Source organism: Triturus cristatus, chromosome 7, assembly GCF_964204655.1.
Source record: "Triturus cristatus chromosome 7, aTriCri1.1, whole genome shotgun sequence".
Lineage (NCBI taxonomy): Eukaryota > Metazoa > Chordata > Amphibia > Caudata > Salamandridae > Triturus > Triturus cristatus.
Genome location: NC_140590.1, coordinates 1,061,041,754 through 1,061,062,065, shown reverse-complemented (window position 1 = coordinate 1,061,062,065; position 20,312 = coordinate 1,061,041,754). Strand labels below are relative to the sequence as shown.

The window sequence follows — 20,312 nt, the reverse complement described above, 5'->3', positions numbered from 1 at the left end:
AGTGTTGTTTTGTTCTCTTTCAAGCCATTTGAACCCAAGCCCAACATCGCCTCTCTCTCCATCAGGGCCTCTGTTCTCCGCGCCGTCCAGCCCTATGCCCACTTCTTCGACATCCAGCGATTCCTCCCCTATCAGGTTTGTGAGGCTGAAAATTATTTTATGTTTTCACGTTACTTTTTGTTTCTTTTGTTAGTTGCTTTCCTGTTTGATCTAAGTCACCTCATCACATAAGTGGTTGCCATCTTTGTGTGGGACTTGTTGTTGGGCAGAGATATGGAGTTGGTACTCTCTACAAGTTATCGCACTTGATGTGTTCCTATCAGGAGATTTAAGTTCCATGTCTTGTGCCAGGCATCTGAAATGACACATTTCAATGGGGCTATCCCTTTTATGTCCCTCTGCCATGGTTAGTATAACTGTAATTTACTGGCACCCATGGTAGGTTTGAATTTAAATTATTTCACCTGTTTGGTCTATTACACTAGCTGCCGTGCTTGAAGCAGTATCAGTGTGCTTTAAATACCGATCAGCATAGAGAATGGAAAGAAGGTGCACGATCATAGTTGACATTCTACATTTCCTATATTTAAGTCTTGTTGAAAGTCTTTTTTGCAAATTTGCGTTTTTTAAAGAGCCAGACTCCAGTTCTTTTATTAGGACAGTTTATTTTTGATATGCGCAAAATAGCCGTGCGCATTATAAGGATTAATAACATAGCATTTAGGGAATTGGAGACCCTGCCTCATTGGGTTTGCGTATTTTGTATTTAAGCAGTACAAACCCTGCTTAGTCTTAAGTTTTTCCTTGGCGCGTCATGTTCTTTCTGGCATATGTACCTGCATGTTTTAAACGCTCTGTTTCGGCTTACATCTCCATCTCTTGATGAAAATGGTATTTGTGCATTCTGCACTTGGAGAAGGTGTCATGTGTTACAGAAGGAGGCATGTCTAGATTTAATCTACTTTGAAATTCTTCCCTTTTAGAGCTTGCTCTTCTAGGTCATCAAGTCCTGTTTGGGGAAGAACCTATGTGCCAAGTTCCCTTCCATCTACTGGGCATGCCCAAAGACCAATATTTTTACAGCAGAAGGGCTCTGCGAGAGTGGTGTATTGCATGCCACCTTTGATGCTAGTAAGCTACCCATTTTCTGAATTGGCCAGCTTGGTGACACTTATTACCATCATACTCTCCATCCAAGCTCTAGAATCGAACTACTAAATCACACCCACTGATGTCTTTGAAAATTGGGCTGGTACATTTGCATCCCTCCTCCGAGTTTACTTACACAGTCGATTGTCCATTGTAGGTATGCTGGGTGAGGATTTGCTATAAGATGTGCTAATACATATGTTCTTGCTGCAGAAATACTTTGACACTCTTTCCATAATTGTTAAAACCACGGTGGAAGTACGTGAGTGAATAAGTCTACCCAGTGTTTCCAAATCCCAGAAAAATCATTGTACTATATAGGCCACCTCATATCTGCTATGGTGTTTCAGCTACGCAACCATACCGGTTAAAGCAATTGATTATTTTACTGCGCTGTATTAAAATATATTTTTTAATTCCCACTTGGAATCCCTATAAAGAACAAATCAATTTTGAAAGAACTAAGCAAGGAAATACAAATTTGAAGAAGCAAAGGGTGGGAGACATTTGCAGGGATGTGGTGCGTATTTAACTAAAATAGTTTTTGTTCAAAAGTTACAGATTTGCCACAAACTAAATAACAAAACATGGAAAAGTATGCGTTTGCTCAGGAGAACAGTGGCAGGTCTGGTCCAATTCTATCAATCACTGTGCTTCCTTCAAGAGGCATTTATGAACATACATTTCATCAGACAGATAACCATGATTTATTTGGAGGTACTTCACTGGTATTATTTGTACAAGTCACTGATTATACCTCTTTTAAGACCTCACTCTCCAGATGCCAAGGCGAAGCTGTCCTAGACAGATTCAGAAAACTGCTGAGAGTCAAACACAAAACTCCATAACATACACTAATGACAATCAATAAATCCATGTTGAGCCTGTGATTTTACTTTGAAAAAGTACTTTATTCATGCAAAGCTAAAGACTATGCATAAAATTACAAACATATCCACTAGCCTGGCCTAATACATTTGGTATGGGTGTTTCCCAATGGAAAAAAACAACTCTTCAAGATTTGTCACAAGATTTTAACTAATAAAGAAACAAAGGCCTTCTACTGTAGAATGTGCCTGCTACCTTTGATAGAGACTTGTATCCGCAAACAAAATTCATGCAGTCTGACATTTATTTTTCTTATTACAAAACAAAAAATGCCTACTGTCTTTGACAGAAGATCTCTCTAAAGAAACTAAGCAATGCAAAGTCAGACCGAATGAATACCAGTGCATCTCTTACTAGAAACATAAAGCCTCCCCATCTACCCAGAGCCAAGTTTCCCTTAACACGAGTCCCTCACTCGAGCGACCAAACGCAGCAGTAGCCTGCCTCTCCCAGCTCGGCTGTTGTGGTGAACAGTGGAACCAAGTGAAAGTGATTGTCGAACTATGTGCATCTCGCTAACTTCCAAATCCTTTTTTTTGGTTCTAGGGGTGGTATTTCTGAATCCACTCAATGCAGTTAAGGTATGTTAAAGTTGCAGTAGCTAAATACTGGTTTTACTGCGCCGATCATGTGTGCCCACAGCCTCTAGGCACTTGGGCAGGCTGAACGGAGTTGTGAATCTAAGAGTAGAAATCGGGCAAAATTCTTTATCGGTTTTCATGAGGTTTGGAGCGTTATGCTCATGGGAGTCCACTCTGTCTTCGAGGGGGCACGTTAAAAGCACAAGAAAAAAAGACCCATCGTAGACACAATTCAAGAAAAGGCAAGGTAATTTGGAATATGTCCATTTTATTTTATATTTCCTTTCTGTACAATTGTCAGCATGTTTCAGCTCCTACCTTGTTTATTATATGGTGTCCTTCATGGAAGCAGTGTTAAGTCGCCAAACTCTTTTGAGAGAGCGAAACCTAAAGTTCCCTGTAGAACAAGGACTGTTCATTATTTTTACAGTTTAATCCGCTATTTCTGTTATGGGCAATCTGAATGTTTTAGTGTTGCCACCTTTGCGCTGTACCGTACAAAATTGAGATGTATGGAAGCAACTACCTAACTCTATACAAGTTCTTCTGGTGTGTTAGACAATTATTGTACTCTGGTATTTCTCCAAAAAGCCCTTCACATAATAAGCAAACCATTAGACGAGTACTTAAATATATTTGAGGTATAATTAGACCTCATACCATCCCCTCTGTATAGGTCCACTACAACTTCATGCCACACTTGTTTTTATTTCTATCATCCCACAACTCACACCAGAAAATTCTGTGCTGGGAAGTTTCAGATGAAAAAGACTCTCTGGGATGTGAACTACAAAATTATTTCCAAGGCGTTGACTCGTAGGCTGCAGATGGTACGGAACTCTGCAGCAAGACTACTCTGCAGGGTTCCCAGAGCTACCTCCATCTCCAGTTACCTCCGTGACCTGCATTGGCTCAGGGTGGAAAACAGTATTAAGTTCAAAGCCCTGAGCTACTTGCTCAAAATCGGCACAGCACCACAGTATCTGCAATCTCTTGTCAGCCCCCATGTTCCTACTCGCCACCTCCGTTCTGCAACTCACGGAAACATTACTGTTCCCAGATTCAAACTTTACAGGATGGGAGGCAAATCTTTCGCCTATCTTGGCCCCTCCCTCTGGAACTCCCTTCCCCTAGCTATCCGCAAAGAAACCATTTACACCTGCTTCCGCAGATCCCTGAAGACTTGGTTATTTAACCAATAATCTCAACAAGCTGCTATTTTTTCACCCAGTCCGTTGTGGCGCCGGGAAACACTTTTTGGGTAGCTGTCACGCCTTATAAATTCAATAAAATAAATAAGTACGAGGTCGTCCCCAAGCAGATATTCTTCTGTAACCAAAGTCATTTAAATTGACATTTTGGTGAATGATAATCTAATTGTTTAATTTGAAAGCTCTCACTACACTTTGGTTATTTTAAGTCTCCTACGTTTATGTTGGACTCTTCACAAATGCCTCAGAGCAGCATTTAAGGTATTTATTCAATATTGTATTTCATGACGCGTGAACATGATTTAAGGACATTTTAGTGTTTTACAATTGGAAGAAGAGGATTACTATAGTAGACACCAATACACGTGAAGATACTTTGCAATTATATGTACAATCGGCATTTGGGAGGCAGTCCACCACAGGAATTGTTCCTTTCGCTCTCTTGTACCAGTCCCTGATGATTCATTATAACCTGAATTACCTCAGAAGAGAGGACCAAATAGAAGTTAAGTATGACTGTAGATATTAAGTAAGAGCCAAAGACAAGAAAAAATGTATAAACTAATGCATTAAAGAGCAGCAAACCACCGTAAATGAGAAAATGGCTAGTTATAATGGATATTGCATCTTCACATTCTGTCATCGGACCCATCCCAGACTTCAAATTATTGTGGTCACATTCTATAAACCCCTAAGCCCCAATAGGTAACTGTAACCTGTTTGAAGAGCTGGGAGGTGTCGCTCATCCCTCTCCTGCGGAGTCATGCTCTGGTAGGATGGAAGTTTTAGGAGTCCAACAAACCTGGCAGGGACTCTTTGATTTGCACTTTTTATGTAAAGAACCCCGCACTGTTGTCCCAAAATCAGTAGGCACACATAATGGTTGGTATTTTACATGATAAATTAGTATACATAATTCTTCGCCAAGTCATCTGTAATAAAGATTGTACATATTACAAACAGATAAGTCATAACTATACAAATTACTGCCAGGGTTAAATAAGCCTTAACTAGATTTAATCACACATTCTTATCAGTTTAGAATCTTTGTGGGTTGCAACCCGCCTTCTAGCAGCATTGTTGTATAGTATCTTCATAATAAGCAAATCATGTTAGACCGGCGCCATTCACCGTACTGTGCCATCAAGCCTAAAGTAATAACGCAACAGAGGCCCTTCATTCCTGACCAAATATATTTCAACATTGGTTCCTAGGCACTCCCTCCATGTTCAGTCCTTAGCACTTTTAGCTACCATCAAAATGAAGTCCAGAAAGCTGCTGGGGTGGAGGGGGAGAGGGGGGCTGGGGTTCGGGGAGGAGGGTGACTTTGAGTGTTAGACGATGGTGTTAGAAGACAGAATCCTGCTAACCATTTGTTTGGAATCTTCCATTGTGGGGAAAAATTAAAATACAAGCTTTTTGGCGGTAGCCCATAGTTGTATATCTGCAGAGTAGGCTTGCATTTAATAAGGGTCCTTTTAAGTAGCCTCAGGAGACTAATGAGAGTGCTGTGCTGCACAAATCAAAAACCTAAACAGAAACGACAGTGTACTGTTAGGGTTGCCAGATCTGTCTGTCGTAAACACAAAGTTATGGACCTCATTTTTTGTTTAACAAATCAGTGCATTTTGGGAATTGTAGTCGTTGCCAATTGTGCTCGCACATGTTGTAATAAATTAAAACAATTCATTGTATATTTGTGCCTGGGTGACCTTTTACGCTCAGTTGTGATGAATTAGTTATCTTCTCTTATTACAGCACAGAGTCCAAGGATGGAATGCCATATGAAGATTGCTATTTTCCATCACCCACTATTTCTCCAACCAATGGACTGCTGGCACTCTAACTTTGACCAGTGTCCACTGGGCAGAGCAGCAGTACATAACTGGTAATGGGAGCTGTGTTATGGCACATGACTTGATGCTGTGCCCAGCCATTACCGCAGAGCTTGGCTTCAAGCACGCCTTTGGCTTCAGCGCTTGTCTGAAGTGTATGATCTGTCAATTCTGTGTGCGTCAAGGTCATTTTCCGTCCACAGTCTCTAACATCCAAGCATGCCTTAAAGCTGTTGCATAGTGAATGTCAACCAACACAAATTAAACTCTGAGACGTTGGAGATGCTAGTCACGCGTGTACCCCTCCCACCTTTAATTTCGATCTATCCTTGATGGCTCTCTACCATGCCCCAATGCAGGTGACCACAGTCTGAAACCGTGTTTGATTCATGCTTAACTTTTACTCACCTGTTAAATAGGCTGGACTAAATCTGTTATAACACCCTGAAGACGTTAAGGACAATCTTCCCAAGTTATGTCATGGATGGCAAAACTTGCTATTCCAGGGACAAAATCAGCTATGTCAGATTGATAAAATGACCTTTCCTGGGCTTGCCCAAATTGTAGACTTCAGGAAGACAAAAATACTCGACTAGTTTTGGGCCTGAGAGACACTGACTCCGAATCGCCTCACCTGGCAAGGTTGCACTAAATCCAGATAGCCAAGAGAAACTCTTTCAGAACCATGTTTGAGTCATGTATCAGAAACTTCTGTGAAGGAAATTCTCCTCTTATCAGCCCACTCCTCGATCCCTTAGATGCACTATTAGGCGTATCGGAAAATTCTGTGTTCCAGACAGTCCTGTGTAGGAGGCTGCTACCTCTTATACACAAGTGGTTTTGTGAAACTCACCCCCTCTGTCTTTGTGCCTAAATCAATAACTGCCGTCATTAGACAAGGAACTTGGACACCTTTCTATCTGCTCAGACGAGTATAGACGGCGAGTCCCAGCGCCAGTTCGTAGTAACGTAGTCAGTAAATATAAATACATTCAAAGAGCCACACGAAGCAGACATTTTTCAAAGTTGTTACAATTTATTCATGCATCTATAATGTGCGTGGGCCATGTCTCCCTTAATTATTGGTAGAAAAAAAACTCCTTCAATTCAAGAAAAACAACATTAAATGTTATCAGCACATGTGCATAGATTGGATGTGCACAGAAAGAACACATTATATCCAGGGAGTATCTTGCTTACATTATCTGGGCAGTGCTCCAGAGCTGCATTGCAGATGTACAGTAGGGCTGGGCGTTGTCGGCGTAGCGCCACTACGCAGAATTTTGAAAAAAATCTGTGGAAAACGAGCGCACGTACTGAGGGTCCGTGTGCTCGGGACAGGGGTCCCTCGTGCCTGGGCAGGCTCCCCGATCGTCCCGGCCTGGCTGGGTTGAGAAGCAGGGACCGGCGCTGGGGCCTGGGTTTCAGTCAGGGCCAGGGGTTTGGGAGCCTCCGTCCTGCGGCCTGCCAAGTGTCCATCTGCCCGGGACAAGGGTCCCTGGTGCAGAGCCCCGGAGACCTGCAAAGCTCCATGGGTCCCAAGCAGTCTTCCCCTGGGCGGGTGGTCCCCAGGAGCGCCTGCGGGCCTCCTCATGCCTGAGGCCCAGCGTGGGGTCTCTGAGCCCTGCAGACCCCCCCCGAGCCCTGCAGCCCCCGAGCCCTGCAAGAGCAGGCGGGAGCCCTCCCGCGAAGGCTTGGGGGTGGGCAGATGGGAGTCCTTTCGTTCCCAGCCATCTGGTCGCACCTCTCCCATCTGGTCGCACCTCTCCTCTCGGCCATCTGGTCGCGCGCAATGCTTTCCAATGGGGCGACCAGATGGCTGGGCCGGCCTGGAAGTCCCGATGAGGGCTGATTTGCCTCCCGGATCCCAGCCAGGGCTCCAGGAGGTCGAGCACATTCGCGCCTAGGGTCCACTGAGCCTTGCGGTGCACACAGGTTCCCAGAAAGAGGGGTAGCCTTCCTCCGGATTACTAGGGGCAGGGTAAGCCGGGACACCCCTCCTGGGCTGGTGGTTCTCTGCCGGGTACCAGATGAGCTATGCCTGGGTAGCACCTCCCTAGTCGTCCGGGGCTCCCTCCTCCGACCTGCGGCGTGGTAAAGTGCCCGGGACGGGCTCCATGGTTCCCGGGCAGTCATCCCCCGGGTGTCCGGGCCCGAGAGCTCCGGTGGTCCTTCCCCTGGCTTGAGTCCCAGCCGGGGTCCCCGAGCCCCCGGGAAGCAGAGCCCCCGAGCCCTGCGTGGGCAGGCGGGAACCCTACCGCAAAGGCTCGGGGCAGGCAGATGGGGGTCCTTTCGGTCCCGGTCATCTGGTCGCACCCTTCCCCTCGGCCATCTGGTCACGCGCAATGCTTTCCAATGGGGCGACCAGATGGCTGGGCCGGCCTGGAAGTCCCGATGAGGGCTCATTTGCCTCCCGGATCCCAGCCAGGGCTCCAGGAGGTCGTGCACATTCGCGCCTAGGGTCCACTGAGCCTTGCGGTGCACACAGGTTCCCAGAAAGAGGGGTAGCCTTCCTCCGGATTACTAGGGGCAGGGTAAGCCGGGACACCCCTCCTGGGCTGGTGGTTCTCTGCCGGGTACCAGATGAGCTATGCCTGGGTAGCACCTCCCTAGTCGTCCGGGGCTCCCTCCTCCGACCTGCGGCGTGGTAAAGTGCCCGGGACGGGCTCCATGGTTCCCGGGCAGTCATCCCCCGGGTGTCCGGGCCCGAGAGCTCCGGTGGTCCTTCCCCTGGCTTGAGTCCCAGCCGGGGTCCCCGAGCCCCCGGGAAGCAGAGCCCCCGAGCCCTGCGTGGGCAGGCGGGAACCCTACCGCAAAGGCTCGGGGCAGGCAGATGGGGGTCCTTTCGGTCCCGGTCATCTGGTCGCACCCTTCCCCTCGGCCATCTGGTCACGCGCAATGCTTTCCAATAGGGCGACCAGATGGCCGGGCCGGCCTGGAAGTCCCGATGAGGGCTCATTTGCCTCCCGGATCCCAGCCAGGGCTGCAGGAGGTCAGGCGCGTTCGCACCTAGGGTCCCCTACGTCACTCAGAGCGCGCGGGTTACCAGAAAGGGGGGTAGCCTTCCTCCGGATTACTAGGGACAGGGTACTCTGGGACCCCTCTCAGCCTAGCAGTCCTCAGCCGGCAGCTGGACGGGCCAGGATGCCGCCCCAGCCATGGGTCTGTCCCAGGGCCTGGCGTGTGGCAGGCTGCCCTGGATGGGGTCCAGCGGGCCTCCCCCTGCTGGGTGGGTCCAGGGGCCCCGGTGAGGGCGGCCTCCACACCCCTGGCTCCGTCCTCGGTCCTGCCGCGTGGTAGGGTGCCTGAACGAGGTCCCGCAGGCCCGGGGAGGCTTCCTCATTGCCTCTGGGCCCGGGAGCCCCAGCTGGGTCCAGGGGCCTCGCCGGGCCCCGGCTCGTGTGCTCCGGACCTGGGCCCCGTCCCCCGGCCTGCTGCCCCGCCAAAGGCCCGGGACGGGGTTCCATCGTGCCTGGGGAGCCTCCTTCTCTAGGGGAGTGCCTTTTCCCTCACAGTCTGAGGAAGTGGTCTGAAGATCTGAGGTTCTACTCAACAGTTATGCTTGTTCCTATTCACAGCTCCTATTGGCACTTTCGGTGCCTCTGCGGCCACTCCCTTCGGATGGGTCTTTTTTACTGGGACAGGATAGATGGTCAAGTGGTAACTAACAGGGGCTCTGAATGCTTTTTGACAAAGGGGTCAAACCCCAGCTGGGGAACTTCAATTTACGTCACCCTATTCTGTCTCCTGTGCTTGCGGGACAGCCCCTCTGATGCAGGTTGTCCAAGGTGCTGCACCCTGCTTCTCTGTATATCGTGGGTGAGTTCTCAGGGGATGTCCAGAGCACCCTCATGGATATGCCCTTTGATGGCACTCGCCTTTTTGACGAGAAGGCGGATAGTGCGCTGGTGCGCTTCAAGGACTCCCGGGCTACGGCCAAGTCCTTGGGCCACGACCGCAAACTTCTGCCTTTTGTCCCTTTCGTGGCCAAGGAAGGGGCGCCCCCTCACGCCCGTCTAGCCACCGGCCGCAGATTCAACTTGCACGCGGTCGCGGATGTGGATTCCGCCGATGCAGTACCGGGGGTCAACGTGCCGGTCAGTCCATATCCACCCCGGCAGCATCCGCCTCAAAGCCCTCCTAGTCTGTGCTTTCAGTCCCATTCCACGCCAGTGGGAGGCAGAGTTCACCATCACCTGCTCCACTGGCGTTCCATCACGTCGGACAGGTGGGTGCTGCAAATCGTCTGAAGGGGATACTCCCTCCCCTTCGAGACGACCCTTCCAGCCATGCCACCGCAGTGCCACCGCATGTCGGGGGATCACTTGAATCTTCTACGGCAGGAAGTTGCAGCCCTCTACCCAAGGGGGCCGTTGAGCGCGTTCCTGGTCCAGAAGTAAGTCGTGGTTGCTATTCCCACTACTTTCTGGTTCCCAAGAAGGGCAAAGGGGGCCTACGCCCTATCTTGGACGTCAGGAGCGTCAACGCCTTCCTCCGGAAGTAGAGGTTCAAGATGCTTACCCTAGCTCAGGTTCTGGCTGCCCTGGATCCAGGAGGCTGGATGGTAGCGTTGGACTTGCAGGATGCTTATTTCCACATTCCCGTCCTGCCGGCCCACCGGCGTTACCTGCGGTTCACGGTGGGTCAGGAGCATTTCCAGTTCACGGTGCTCCCCTTTGGCCTCACCAGTGCCCCTTGGGTGTTCACGAAAGTGATGGCGGTGGTTGCAGCTCATCTGCGCAGATCAGGGGTTCCAGTCTTTCCCTATCTCGATGACTGGCTGTTGAAGGCAGGCTCGCCCCAGCAGGTTGTCTCCCACCTCCAGACTACGGCCGACCTCCTGCATTTGCTGGGGTTCTCCATCAACGTGCCGAAGTCGCATCTGAGTCCCTCCCAGGAGCTCCTTTTCATCGGGGCGGTTCTGGACTCGGCGCAGTTCCGGGCTTATCCTCCGGAGCAGCGGATCCGGGCTATTCAGGCTCTGATTCCCATCTTTCTGCCTCTATCCCGAGTTTCGGTCAGGTTGGTGCTGCGGCTTCTGGGTCTGATGGCCTCCTGCATCCTGTTAGTGCATCACACCAGGTGGCGAATGCGGGCTCTACAGTGGGACCTGAAGTTTGTGGGCCCAGCATCGGGGCAACCTGTCCGACCATGTCTTGATCTCGGAGGGCACTGCAAAACAGTTGCATTGGTGGCTCACGAACCGCGATTGGATTAGCGTCGGATCCCTCTCCCTACCCCACCCGGAGCACGTAGTGGTGACGGATGCGTCCCTCCTGGGATGGGGGGGGCACATGGGCGAGGCGGAGATCAGAGGACTCTGGTCTCCGGCGGAGTCTCGGCTCCATATCAACCTTTTGGATCTGAGAGCGATCCGACTTGCACTGAAGGCATTCCTTCCCGTTGTCCGGGGAAGTGTGGTGCAGGTGTTCACGGACAACACCACCGCCATGTGGTATTGCAACAAACAGGGCGGGGTGGGGTCGTGGACCCTTTGTCAGGAGGCTCTGCGCCGCAGGACATGGCTGGAACATCAGGGCATCACCCTGGTGGTTCAACATCTGGCGGGCTCTCTGAACGCCAGATCAGACAAACTCAGCCGCCGGTGCATGATGGATCACGAATGGCGTCTCAACTCGGACGTGGCGCAAGGCCTCTTTCGGCAGTGGGGAGAGCCTTGGTTAGATCTATTCGCCACCGAAGAGAACGCGCAATGTCAGCAGTTCTGCGCATTGGAGTTTCCAAGGCTCGGAACGCTTTTCGTCGCGAGTGGAGTTGCGGTCTGTTGTACGCCTTTCCACCTATACCACTTCTGCCCAGAGTGCTGAAGAAGATCAGGCGCGACCGGGCCCAAGTCATCTTGGTGGCTCCGGATTGGGCACGAAGGTATTGTTATCCTGAGCTACTCAGCATGGTGAGCGATCCCCCGATACGTCTGCCTCTTCAGGAGGACCTTCTGTCAAAGCAGCAGGGGACGGTCCTCCACCCGAACCTGTCTAGTCTCCACCTTCATGCGTGGAGATTGAGCGGCGACAGTTGATGCCATTTGACTTGCCTCCTGAAGTCTGCGATGTGATTCTGGCAGCCAGGCGTCCCTCCACTAAAACGGTATACGCCTGTAGGTGGAACACATTTGTGGCATGGTGCACAGCAAAGGCTGTGGATCCCCTTTCCGCCCCTCTTTCTGAGGTTCTCCTCTTCCTTCTTTCTTTGGCCCAGCAGGGCTCTGCTCTGGGCACTCTTAAAAGTTCTTTCTGCTATCTATGCCTTCCTTCGGCTTCCTGATCAGCCTTCTCTCTTTTAAATCCCCTGTTGTTTCTCGATTCCTTAAGGGAATTACTCATACGTTTCCTCCTGTCCCTTTCGTAATGCCTCAGTGGGATTTGAATCTTGTTTTGACATATCTGATGTGCGCTCCCTTTGAGCCACTTCATAATTGTCCTCTTCGTCTCTTGATGCTTAAGACTGCTTTCCTGGTAGCAATCACCTCTGCTAGAAGGGTGAGTGAGCTCCAGGCTCTCTCTTCTAAGCCTCCTTTCCTTTCTATTCATCCGGACAAGGTTGTGCTCCGCACTCGCCCTTCCTTCCTTTCTAAGGTTGTGACTGCCTTTCACATCGGGCAGTCTGTTACGCTGCCCACCTTCTTTCCGCATCCCTTGAAAGAGGAAGAGCGGCTCCACCGTCTGGACCCAAAACGTGCGCTCTCCTTCTATCTGGACCGCACAAAACAGTTCTGGGTGGACGACCAACTCTTCGTTGGCTACGTGGGCGCTAAGAAGGGGCGGGCGGTGCACAAGCAAACCATCTCTCGGTGGGTCTTTTTGTGCATCGAAGCTTGTTACTCCTTAGCTAAAAAGGAACCTCCTGTTGGGCTGAGGGCCCATTCTACTCGGACCACGGCGGCGACGACTGCCCTGGGTCGGGGAGTCCCCTTGCAGGACATCTGTCGGGCAGCAATGTGGACCTCGCTGCACACGTTTGCCAAGCATTATTGCCTGGACAGCCAAGTCCGGAGAGACGGCTTCTTTGGCCTTTCTGTTCTCCAGGACTTTCTGGAGTGATCTTGGTTCGCAGACCCATGGTATTGCTGGGGTATCTATTCTAAGGTGAGGAATCTAACGTGTTTCTTTCAGATGAACAAGTTACTTACCTTTGGTAACGATGTATCTGTAAGAAACATTAGTTAGTTAGATTCCTCACCGACCTACCCATCCTCCCCGTTCTGCGAACCGACATCTAGGGTTAAGGTTATCCTTTTCAGGGCCCTAGACTTTTTTGGCACTAGTGTCGGTCTCTTGCATGGCTCTGCGTTCCTGGCGCGGAAAGCTATGTACAGGAACTGACGTCGGCGCGCGAGGGCGGCGTCGAAGTACTCCGACGTCATTCCGGCGCACCATGCCGACGACGGACGCGGAGCCGCAGACGACACCTAGCGACGCGCAAGGGCTATTGCTGACGAAAAATCTTTCCGGATCCAGCCTGACGCCTGGGGATATTCTAAGGTGAGGAATCTAACTAACTAATGTTTCTTACAGCTACATCGTTACCGAAGGTAAGTAACTTGTTCAACTCGTACATTAGTGCCAAACAAAATCCTTAACTAATGCAGAATGATTGTCAATATTCTAAGACACAACTTCCTGCATTATTTGTGAATAATGATGTTGTTTGTATAGCGCTTTGATGGTTTTTGTTAAAGTGCTTGTTAGACCCATTCTCTTGTATCTTTTGGCATACACCTTTTGTAACTTTGAATTTCATCTTCAGTTTACAAAAATCTGTGTTTGTGGCAGTCGTTACAAAATGTGTCCATTTGTAGCACTCTAAATAAAAATGTTTATATCAGTTAAATCACTCGTGCCCATTTTATCAATTCCATTCTGATCAAATGGTGAGATGTGTTTGCAGGGAGCAAAACCAGTGTTCTGACGGTTGCTATAGGTTCCTGCAAAAGACCCAATGCTCTCACATATACCTACATTTGTGCCCATGATTAGCATGTGAAATAATTTGCATGAGACACAGAATGTTCCTTCTTTAAATCTATGTCGTGGTGCCAAATTCTGTTTGTTCACTTTTTTCTTTTTGTAGGACTGATTCTTCCATGGTTCGAAGTGGGTACATTTTATACTATAAATTGGCAATAATAACTTTTTTATTTCGTAGCACTTAGAAACAGCAGACGTGTTATATTTAGTGCAATATAAGAGCTTATTATAATGTTTATTTTACTTGTTTTCTCTGAGCGCAATTTAGGGATGGCCTTTCATCGTAGAAAAAGAAAATAAACACTGCTATGATGCATTTATTCCAATCGCATGTACATTTACTGTTTTTAGGAAGGTGAAATCTTTTTGAGGTGGTTTCTCTCTTAAATCCGTTGTCACGGCAGTTTGCGTTTTCTTTTCTTATACTGTGAGGGTCGCAGCGCACCACATCTGTTCATTTATTTGTGGCTCATATAAGCAGCTTTCATCCCTGCTGATTTAAAACTGACTCCAGTACTTAAAGTAGCCCAAGTAATTGCTCGCTCCCAAGAAAGTTAAGTGAGTAGGCAAAGAGTGGAGCTGCCGGCCCCACGTGAAGCATTGTAAAGAAAGATTAAACCCTGTCTTTCCAACGGTGAATAGACCTTGGGTTGGAGTGAAGCATCTAGTTAAAAAAAAAAAAAGTACCCCATACTCTGCCCGTGGTTCAGTAAAACTCCTCATTGTCTCTCCATATTTCCCATCCATCAAAAATCCTCGTTTACCTTCTATAGTGTTTTGAAATTATGGAACGTGCTCCTTTATTCTTCATCGTAAAAAGGATTAGGCATCAGCCAACGCGTTTCGTTCTATTCATAGGAACTTCATCAGGGCTGAAAATTCTCCTTCTAGCAGACGGCAGGTACACCCGGAAATAGATATTACCGGGCGTAACTGCCGTCTGCCAGAAGGAGAATTGTGTGATGTCTACCTAATCCTTTTTACAATGAAGAATAAAGGAATTTAAGGACTCGTTTAAGGACTTTGACTTCTTTCCTGGTGCACCTTCCATAATTTCAAAAAAACTGTCTTTGTCTGGATTCCAGTGGAGCCCAACTGCGGCGGGTCCCGGAAGCGTATTGCGCACGACTCTTACATGTGTGAATAGGGGTTGATGTGCTGAACCAGTGGTCAGCCGCTGTTTGGAGTATTTTCGACCCTTCCATAGTCTGGTAACCCCTCTGGGTGGGAGCTTCTAGTGGGGAAGAATGATTTGAAAGAGGTAGTCCCCGCCTCTGTCATTTCCCTCTATTTTTCATTGCTCTCAGTTCCACTTTTTGTTTTACCAGGATTGAATAGGAGGGCACCTCACTCTTTAGTGTACCTCAAATTTTGTTTCCTCAGTCGAGGGGTAACTATTATGTGCATTTGAAGCCAGAATGTAGGTTTCTGTAGTCTTGTACTTCTGTTTTTGCTTGCTGTGTAAATGTATGTGTTGGCATCGTGTGTGTCTGGGTGCAGACACCATAAAAAAAAGCTTTTGGCTTTGTCAGTGCTTGTATTCTAGATAGTGCTTGACTCGGTTTCTAAGAGTTCCTACTTTCAGCAGATAAGAGAACTGAGCTATATGCAAATAAAGGATTTGCAACTTTGGAACTAGGATGCCAGAGTTTGAAGCTTGGCTGCTTCACTTGACCAGAGTCTAGAGTCAACCACTGCACTCCTCTCCCAATGTTGGTCTGCACTGATCGCCTATTTTCTAAATGACTTCGGGAAAGGCATAAAGCGACTAAAGCACTGGTGATGCGGTGGTGCGGGAATCCCTCTTGCTGCTCCATAGGGCATTCTTCCTTAGAAATGTAATGGACCAAATATTCCTTTGCAATTCAGTAGAACATTAAACTCTTCGCATCCACTGCAGGGCCCTGTGTTCGACCTCCTGGTCACAGGTTCAAATCCCAGCGGGTCCACTCAGCCTTTCTTCCATCTGAGTTCGATAAAATGAGTACCATTGAGTTGGGTAACAATAAACATCTGTTATTCAGCGCCAAGATGCCCTGTCAGGGGTGAACGTGCGCTTTACAAATACACATGTTATGTTATTCGTCAAAGTTTGATGAACAGTATTAAGATACTCAGGGAATGTCCTTTCTTGACCCTCCTCCCAGCCGGAGGCTCTGCTTTGGCACGCCATTCCCTGAAAAGTTTGCAGTAGTTCTATTTAAAAAACGTTATCCGTACCAGAAACATGGTAATCTGATTATTAAATTAGCCAACAAGTCAAATGTGCAGGTGACCCTACTGGAACCCATACCAGGGGCGTATATTTTGCAGTGAAGGCATGATTCACCACCACTGACCCACTATGACCTTTCACACTCTAAGGCTCAATGCACTGCAGAGTCTACCGGCGGCGTGACATTATGCATGCACCATTTATCCTCGGTTAAGTCAGCGCAATTATATAGATCCGCAGTGTGATAAAACTGCTTTCCTTTATGGAGGACGCAATAATTAAAACATGTTTGCAACAATAGCCGCAGAATGTCAAGGCGAAGAATTACAGCTCCCTTTTCAATTAGTGTCCTCAGCGAGGAAAGCTGTCCCGCCGCCAAAGGATGCCAGAGCGGCTTTGCAGGTCGTCTTAGGTTAGAATTCATCACATCAGCACATCGACTGTGTGCAATGGGAGAAGCTTTAAATCATCTTAAGGTTGAGAAAAGGAGTATTTACAGAGGGAGTACTAATTGTTTGCAGGGTCGAACCAAAATTGTCAGTAGTTTTGTTATAACCCCATCTGAGTAGCGCTCATGTGACTTATCTTGCGAGGGGGACAGGGTGAATTGGACGTGGTAGGATTTCAGACTTGTAACGACAGGGTCCCTACATAGCTCAGTCGGGGCACAAGCCCTAACAAGCATTGGCATAGCCAATAGGTCTCGCTTTTGGGACCTTATAAGTGTTTAGCCATGCAACAGTTGCATAACTAAATACTTATAAGGTCCCAAAAGCGAGACCTATTGGCTATACCAAGCGGCCGCGAAAGTGATCGCGATCAAACATCAAAGCGGCCGTGCGGCCGCGAAAGTGAAAGTAATCGCGGCGCACGTGCACATGCACTGTAGTTCTAGGCTGGCCTGGTAGCACTTTTTGGAGCCCTCTCAATAAGTCTCACCAGACCAGCGCATGCGCTGGGTCAGGCGAGACTTAAAAAAAGAAGTGGGGGGACTAACCTAGTTACGCAGTATGCAAGTGACATCACGGCGCACAACATCACGGCGCATGACATCTCACATGCCATCACAGGAATTGACATCCTAGAAAGTAGCATCACAAGCCACAACTTTATAGGAAGTGGCCTCACAGGAAGTGACATAATATCTAAAGCCCTCACATTTATGTTTAGCAGGTCTATCATGTGTATGTTTGAGCGCATTGCGAGGATAATAGAACTGTGAGCTATGGGAGATATGTGACTTCTACACCTTGCAGTCCCCCAGTTTTATGCAACACATCCTGTACATTCATTTACAAATGTATATAATTGATTGTACTTGTAATATGCACCTGTTGATGTAAAGCGCTCTGACACTCTGCAATGGGATGAGTAGGGCTATACAAGACAAGCATTTGCAATGCAATCGGTCTCGCCTTTGGGGCCTTTTATGTATTTAGCTATGCAGCATATTAGCCTGGGTGCTGAAACATTTACTGTTCTTTAACATTGAGAAAATATTATCTTTCAGTTGGTAATGGTATAGTACAAAGCTCTGTTTTTAATATAAAATCAGGGCCTTCGGTGGTCATATCATTGAGAATACTAGATTTGAAAAAACTATAGTCTACGGGTGCTCGTGGAAGATCATTTCTATGGACTGGAATCTAGAGGATGCTAAAGTGGTCCTGGTATTTTACTGGCCTCTGCTGGTCGTTTTCTATCAAGAAAGTTAAATAGAGGCAGTTGCCAGAAAAATTAAAAAAAAGAAAGTCCCTCAACAGAAAGCAATTCTGTTATTTTACTGACCTCTAGTGTGTTTTTCCCATCAAGGCAGTTAAATAGAGGCTGTTGAACAGTAAAAAATGTCCCTAAGCGGAAGCAGACAAGTCATAGGGCTGATCTTCAGAGCCCACAAAGTACATACTCACTATACTAAAGTATATACAAGAGGTCTCGAATGCTCGACCTAAAACAATAGTGGTACTTAAATTATTTCAACGCCTCCTCAGGTGTAGTAAGCACTATATAAATGCAATTTGCTTTGTGTAATACTGGAAAAGACCAACACATCTGACATCCTTACAGTGCATGCATATCTCCTAAAAAGTGTCTTAACAAAGTGAAAAGCTGCCTCTCTTAAGTATGCGTTCAGTGCTAACAAGATGTGAACCTTTGTTTCCCCTCCGCTTCATTTGCAGCAGATGGGAGGCTCCTGACTGCTTCCAGCCAAGAGACTCAAGCAAAAGGAGGCCTGATGACCCCTCAAATTCGGCCTTTGTTATGGGCCCAGCAGGAGTCCTAAATAAGAAAGCCCCGTCCCCGCCTGCACGTTGTTGCTTGTTGAAGATGGAAAGCGTATGCTGCTGAAAGTGTCCCGGTGTTTGGAAATTACACCGGGACGAGTACAGCACATTATTCAGTGGGGCCCAAATTCTTGGCAGGGTGGACGGTGTTCACCCTGTGAAAATAGTGGGTGGACATCGTCCACCCGCGTGTAACCCCGACTCGTGCCCTGAGCTCAGTACTGGGTGTTAAGTGCATTAAGGATCCGTACTGTACATCACCAGGAATGCCAAAATGGGGCCAGAAGAGCTGATTCCCAAGCAGATTTTCAATTCCCCTCGAGATAAATTTGCATGCATCTATGCTAAATGAAAATAATTTACACTGTCATTTATATAGTGCACAGTCTGCTGTTAGCATGGCTTGTCATCGCTTTTGGTGGTCTGGGGATGAATTTCGAAATGTTTTTCAGGATTCATTGCGGAGCAGGTGTGTTTTATGAGGCATGCCATTTGAAGGATGAACCAGGCGGCTGTACACATTTTGTGTATTATCATATTCTAGGGGGGGGGGAATATATATATTTATTTTGCTTTTTTTTTTTTTTTTGAGTCCTTTTTTGAGTCCTTTTTTTGAGTGCAAACTTGACCCGAAGATATTGGGTATCAGAGTGTATCAGAGTGCTTTACATGAGCACCAGTTTTGTTACAGATGGACACATTCATTTTTATTAGGCGCGGGGAGAGTAAGTGATTTGCCCAGAATCGCAGCATGTTGAGCGTCCCTGCCGAGACTCTAACCCGGTTCCCCAGCTTTGAGGTCGACCGCTCTAGCCGTAAGGCTACATCCTCTCCCCAATATATATATATTTGGAGAGTTTAGCATGCTAATTAATTATCATGGTTGATTGTGGAGAGGGGACATGATTCGTGCGAGACGAAGTCTCATGTGAGTCTTGATGCCCCTCTCGAAACTCAATAGTCATAATAAATAGAATACTATACACTGCGGAGCTGCATGTATGGTTTCTGTTATGCCATATTTCATGTTTATCTAACCAAAACCAAGAAGAAAGAGATTACATTTTTCAGGCACGATATAATGATACTGAAGAGGCCTTGTGACCATAAGGGTTGTTGGTTGTTTTCATGTGTAAAGTAATTTTAATATGTGAAGCAGTAAACAGTGTTTATCTCATGTAAAGTTTGCTGTACTGTAGTAATAAATTGAAAATTAACAGTTGCAATGTAGTAATAAAGGTGTATTTTTTTAGTACAGTTGCTGTAAATAACATGGCACAAGATATACATATATATATATATATATATATATATATATATATATATATATATATATATATATATATATATATATATATATTCACTTAAAAAACCATAGGTTTCACACATTTTATAGTTAGCTGGACATTTCACTCGTAAAAAACCAATGAAATTCCCCCGTTATAGTTACTGCAGGCAACTATAACTCACACGACCGCAATCCTCTGCTGATGACGTCAGATATTACATCACTGTATTTAGACACTTATTTACCCATGTCTTCTTCCATTAATCTTTAGCTATACATATATTACAAATATTTATTTTTCATAAAGACACATATGTCATCAGTGATGTAATATCTGACGTCATCAGCAGAGGATTGCGGTCGCGTGAGTTATAGTTGCCTGCAGTAACTATAACGGGGGAATTTCATTGGTTTTTTACGAGTGAAATGTCCAGCTAACTATAACATGTGTGAAACCTATGGTTTTTTAAGTGAATTTGCAAGGTTTTTTAAATGCTAATTCGTAACTATAACGTGTGTGAAACCTATGGTTTTTTCAGTGAATTTGTACGGTTTTTTAAATGCTAAGTTATGTATTTATTAATTTTTTTTTTCAGGTTTTTCACCGTGCGCGCACTGTGAATTATTATTATTTTTTTTTAAATCACGAGGTGTGGGCGCTCGGTGTGCTTGGCGCACCGAGCACCCAGGGTTCGCAGTTCGTGCCGTGCGCGCAGGGTGCGCGCACCTCTCGATTTTTAAAAAATAAAAAAGATTGTTTTTTCCGCCCTTGGGGGTCCTTCTTTTTTCACCCCCTCAGTTTGTGAGAGACAAAATGGCGGCCGACACTTCCTGGTTTCGACCGATTCGAATGTTTACCGACATCTAACAAC

General features: G+C 47.1%; 1 protein-coding gene across 2 annotated transcripts in view; it reads left to right on the top strand.

Annotated features, from left to right (window-relative positions):
- ARHGAP26 (Rho GTPase activating protein 26) overlaps positions 1 to 20,312 on the top strand; it is a 1,692,117-nt gene that overhangs the window by 1,556,059 nt on the left and 115,746 nt on the right. Inside the window, exon 21 of one of the 2 annotated variants that reach the window (XM_085618128.1) lies at positions 25 to 135. The exons of the other annotated variant lie outside the window; for it this stretch is intronic. Within the exon in view, the coding sequence (XP_085474254.1) occupies positions 25 to 135 (111 nt within the window). The remainder of the gene's footprint in view (positions 1 to 24; positions 136 to 20,312) is intronic. 2 annotated transcript variants of the gene reach the window in all.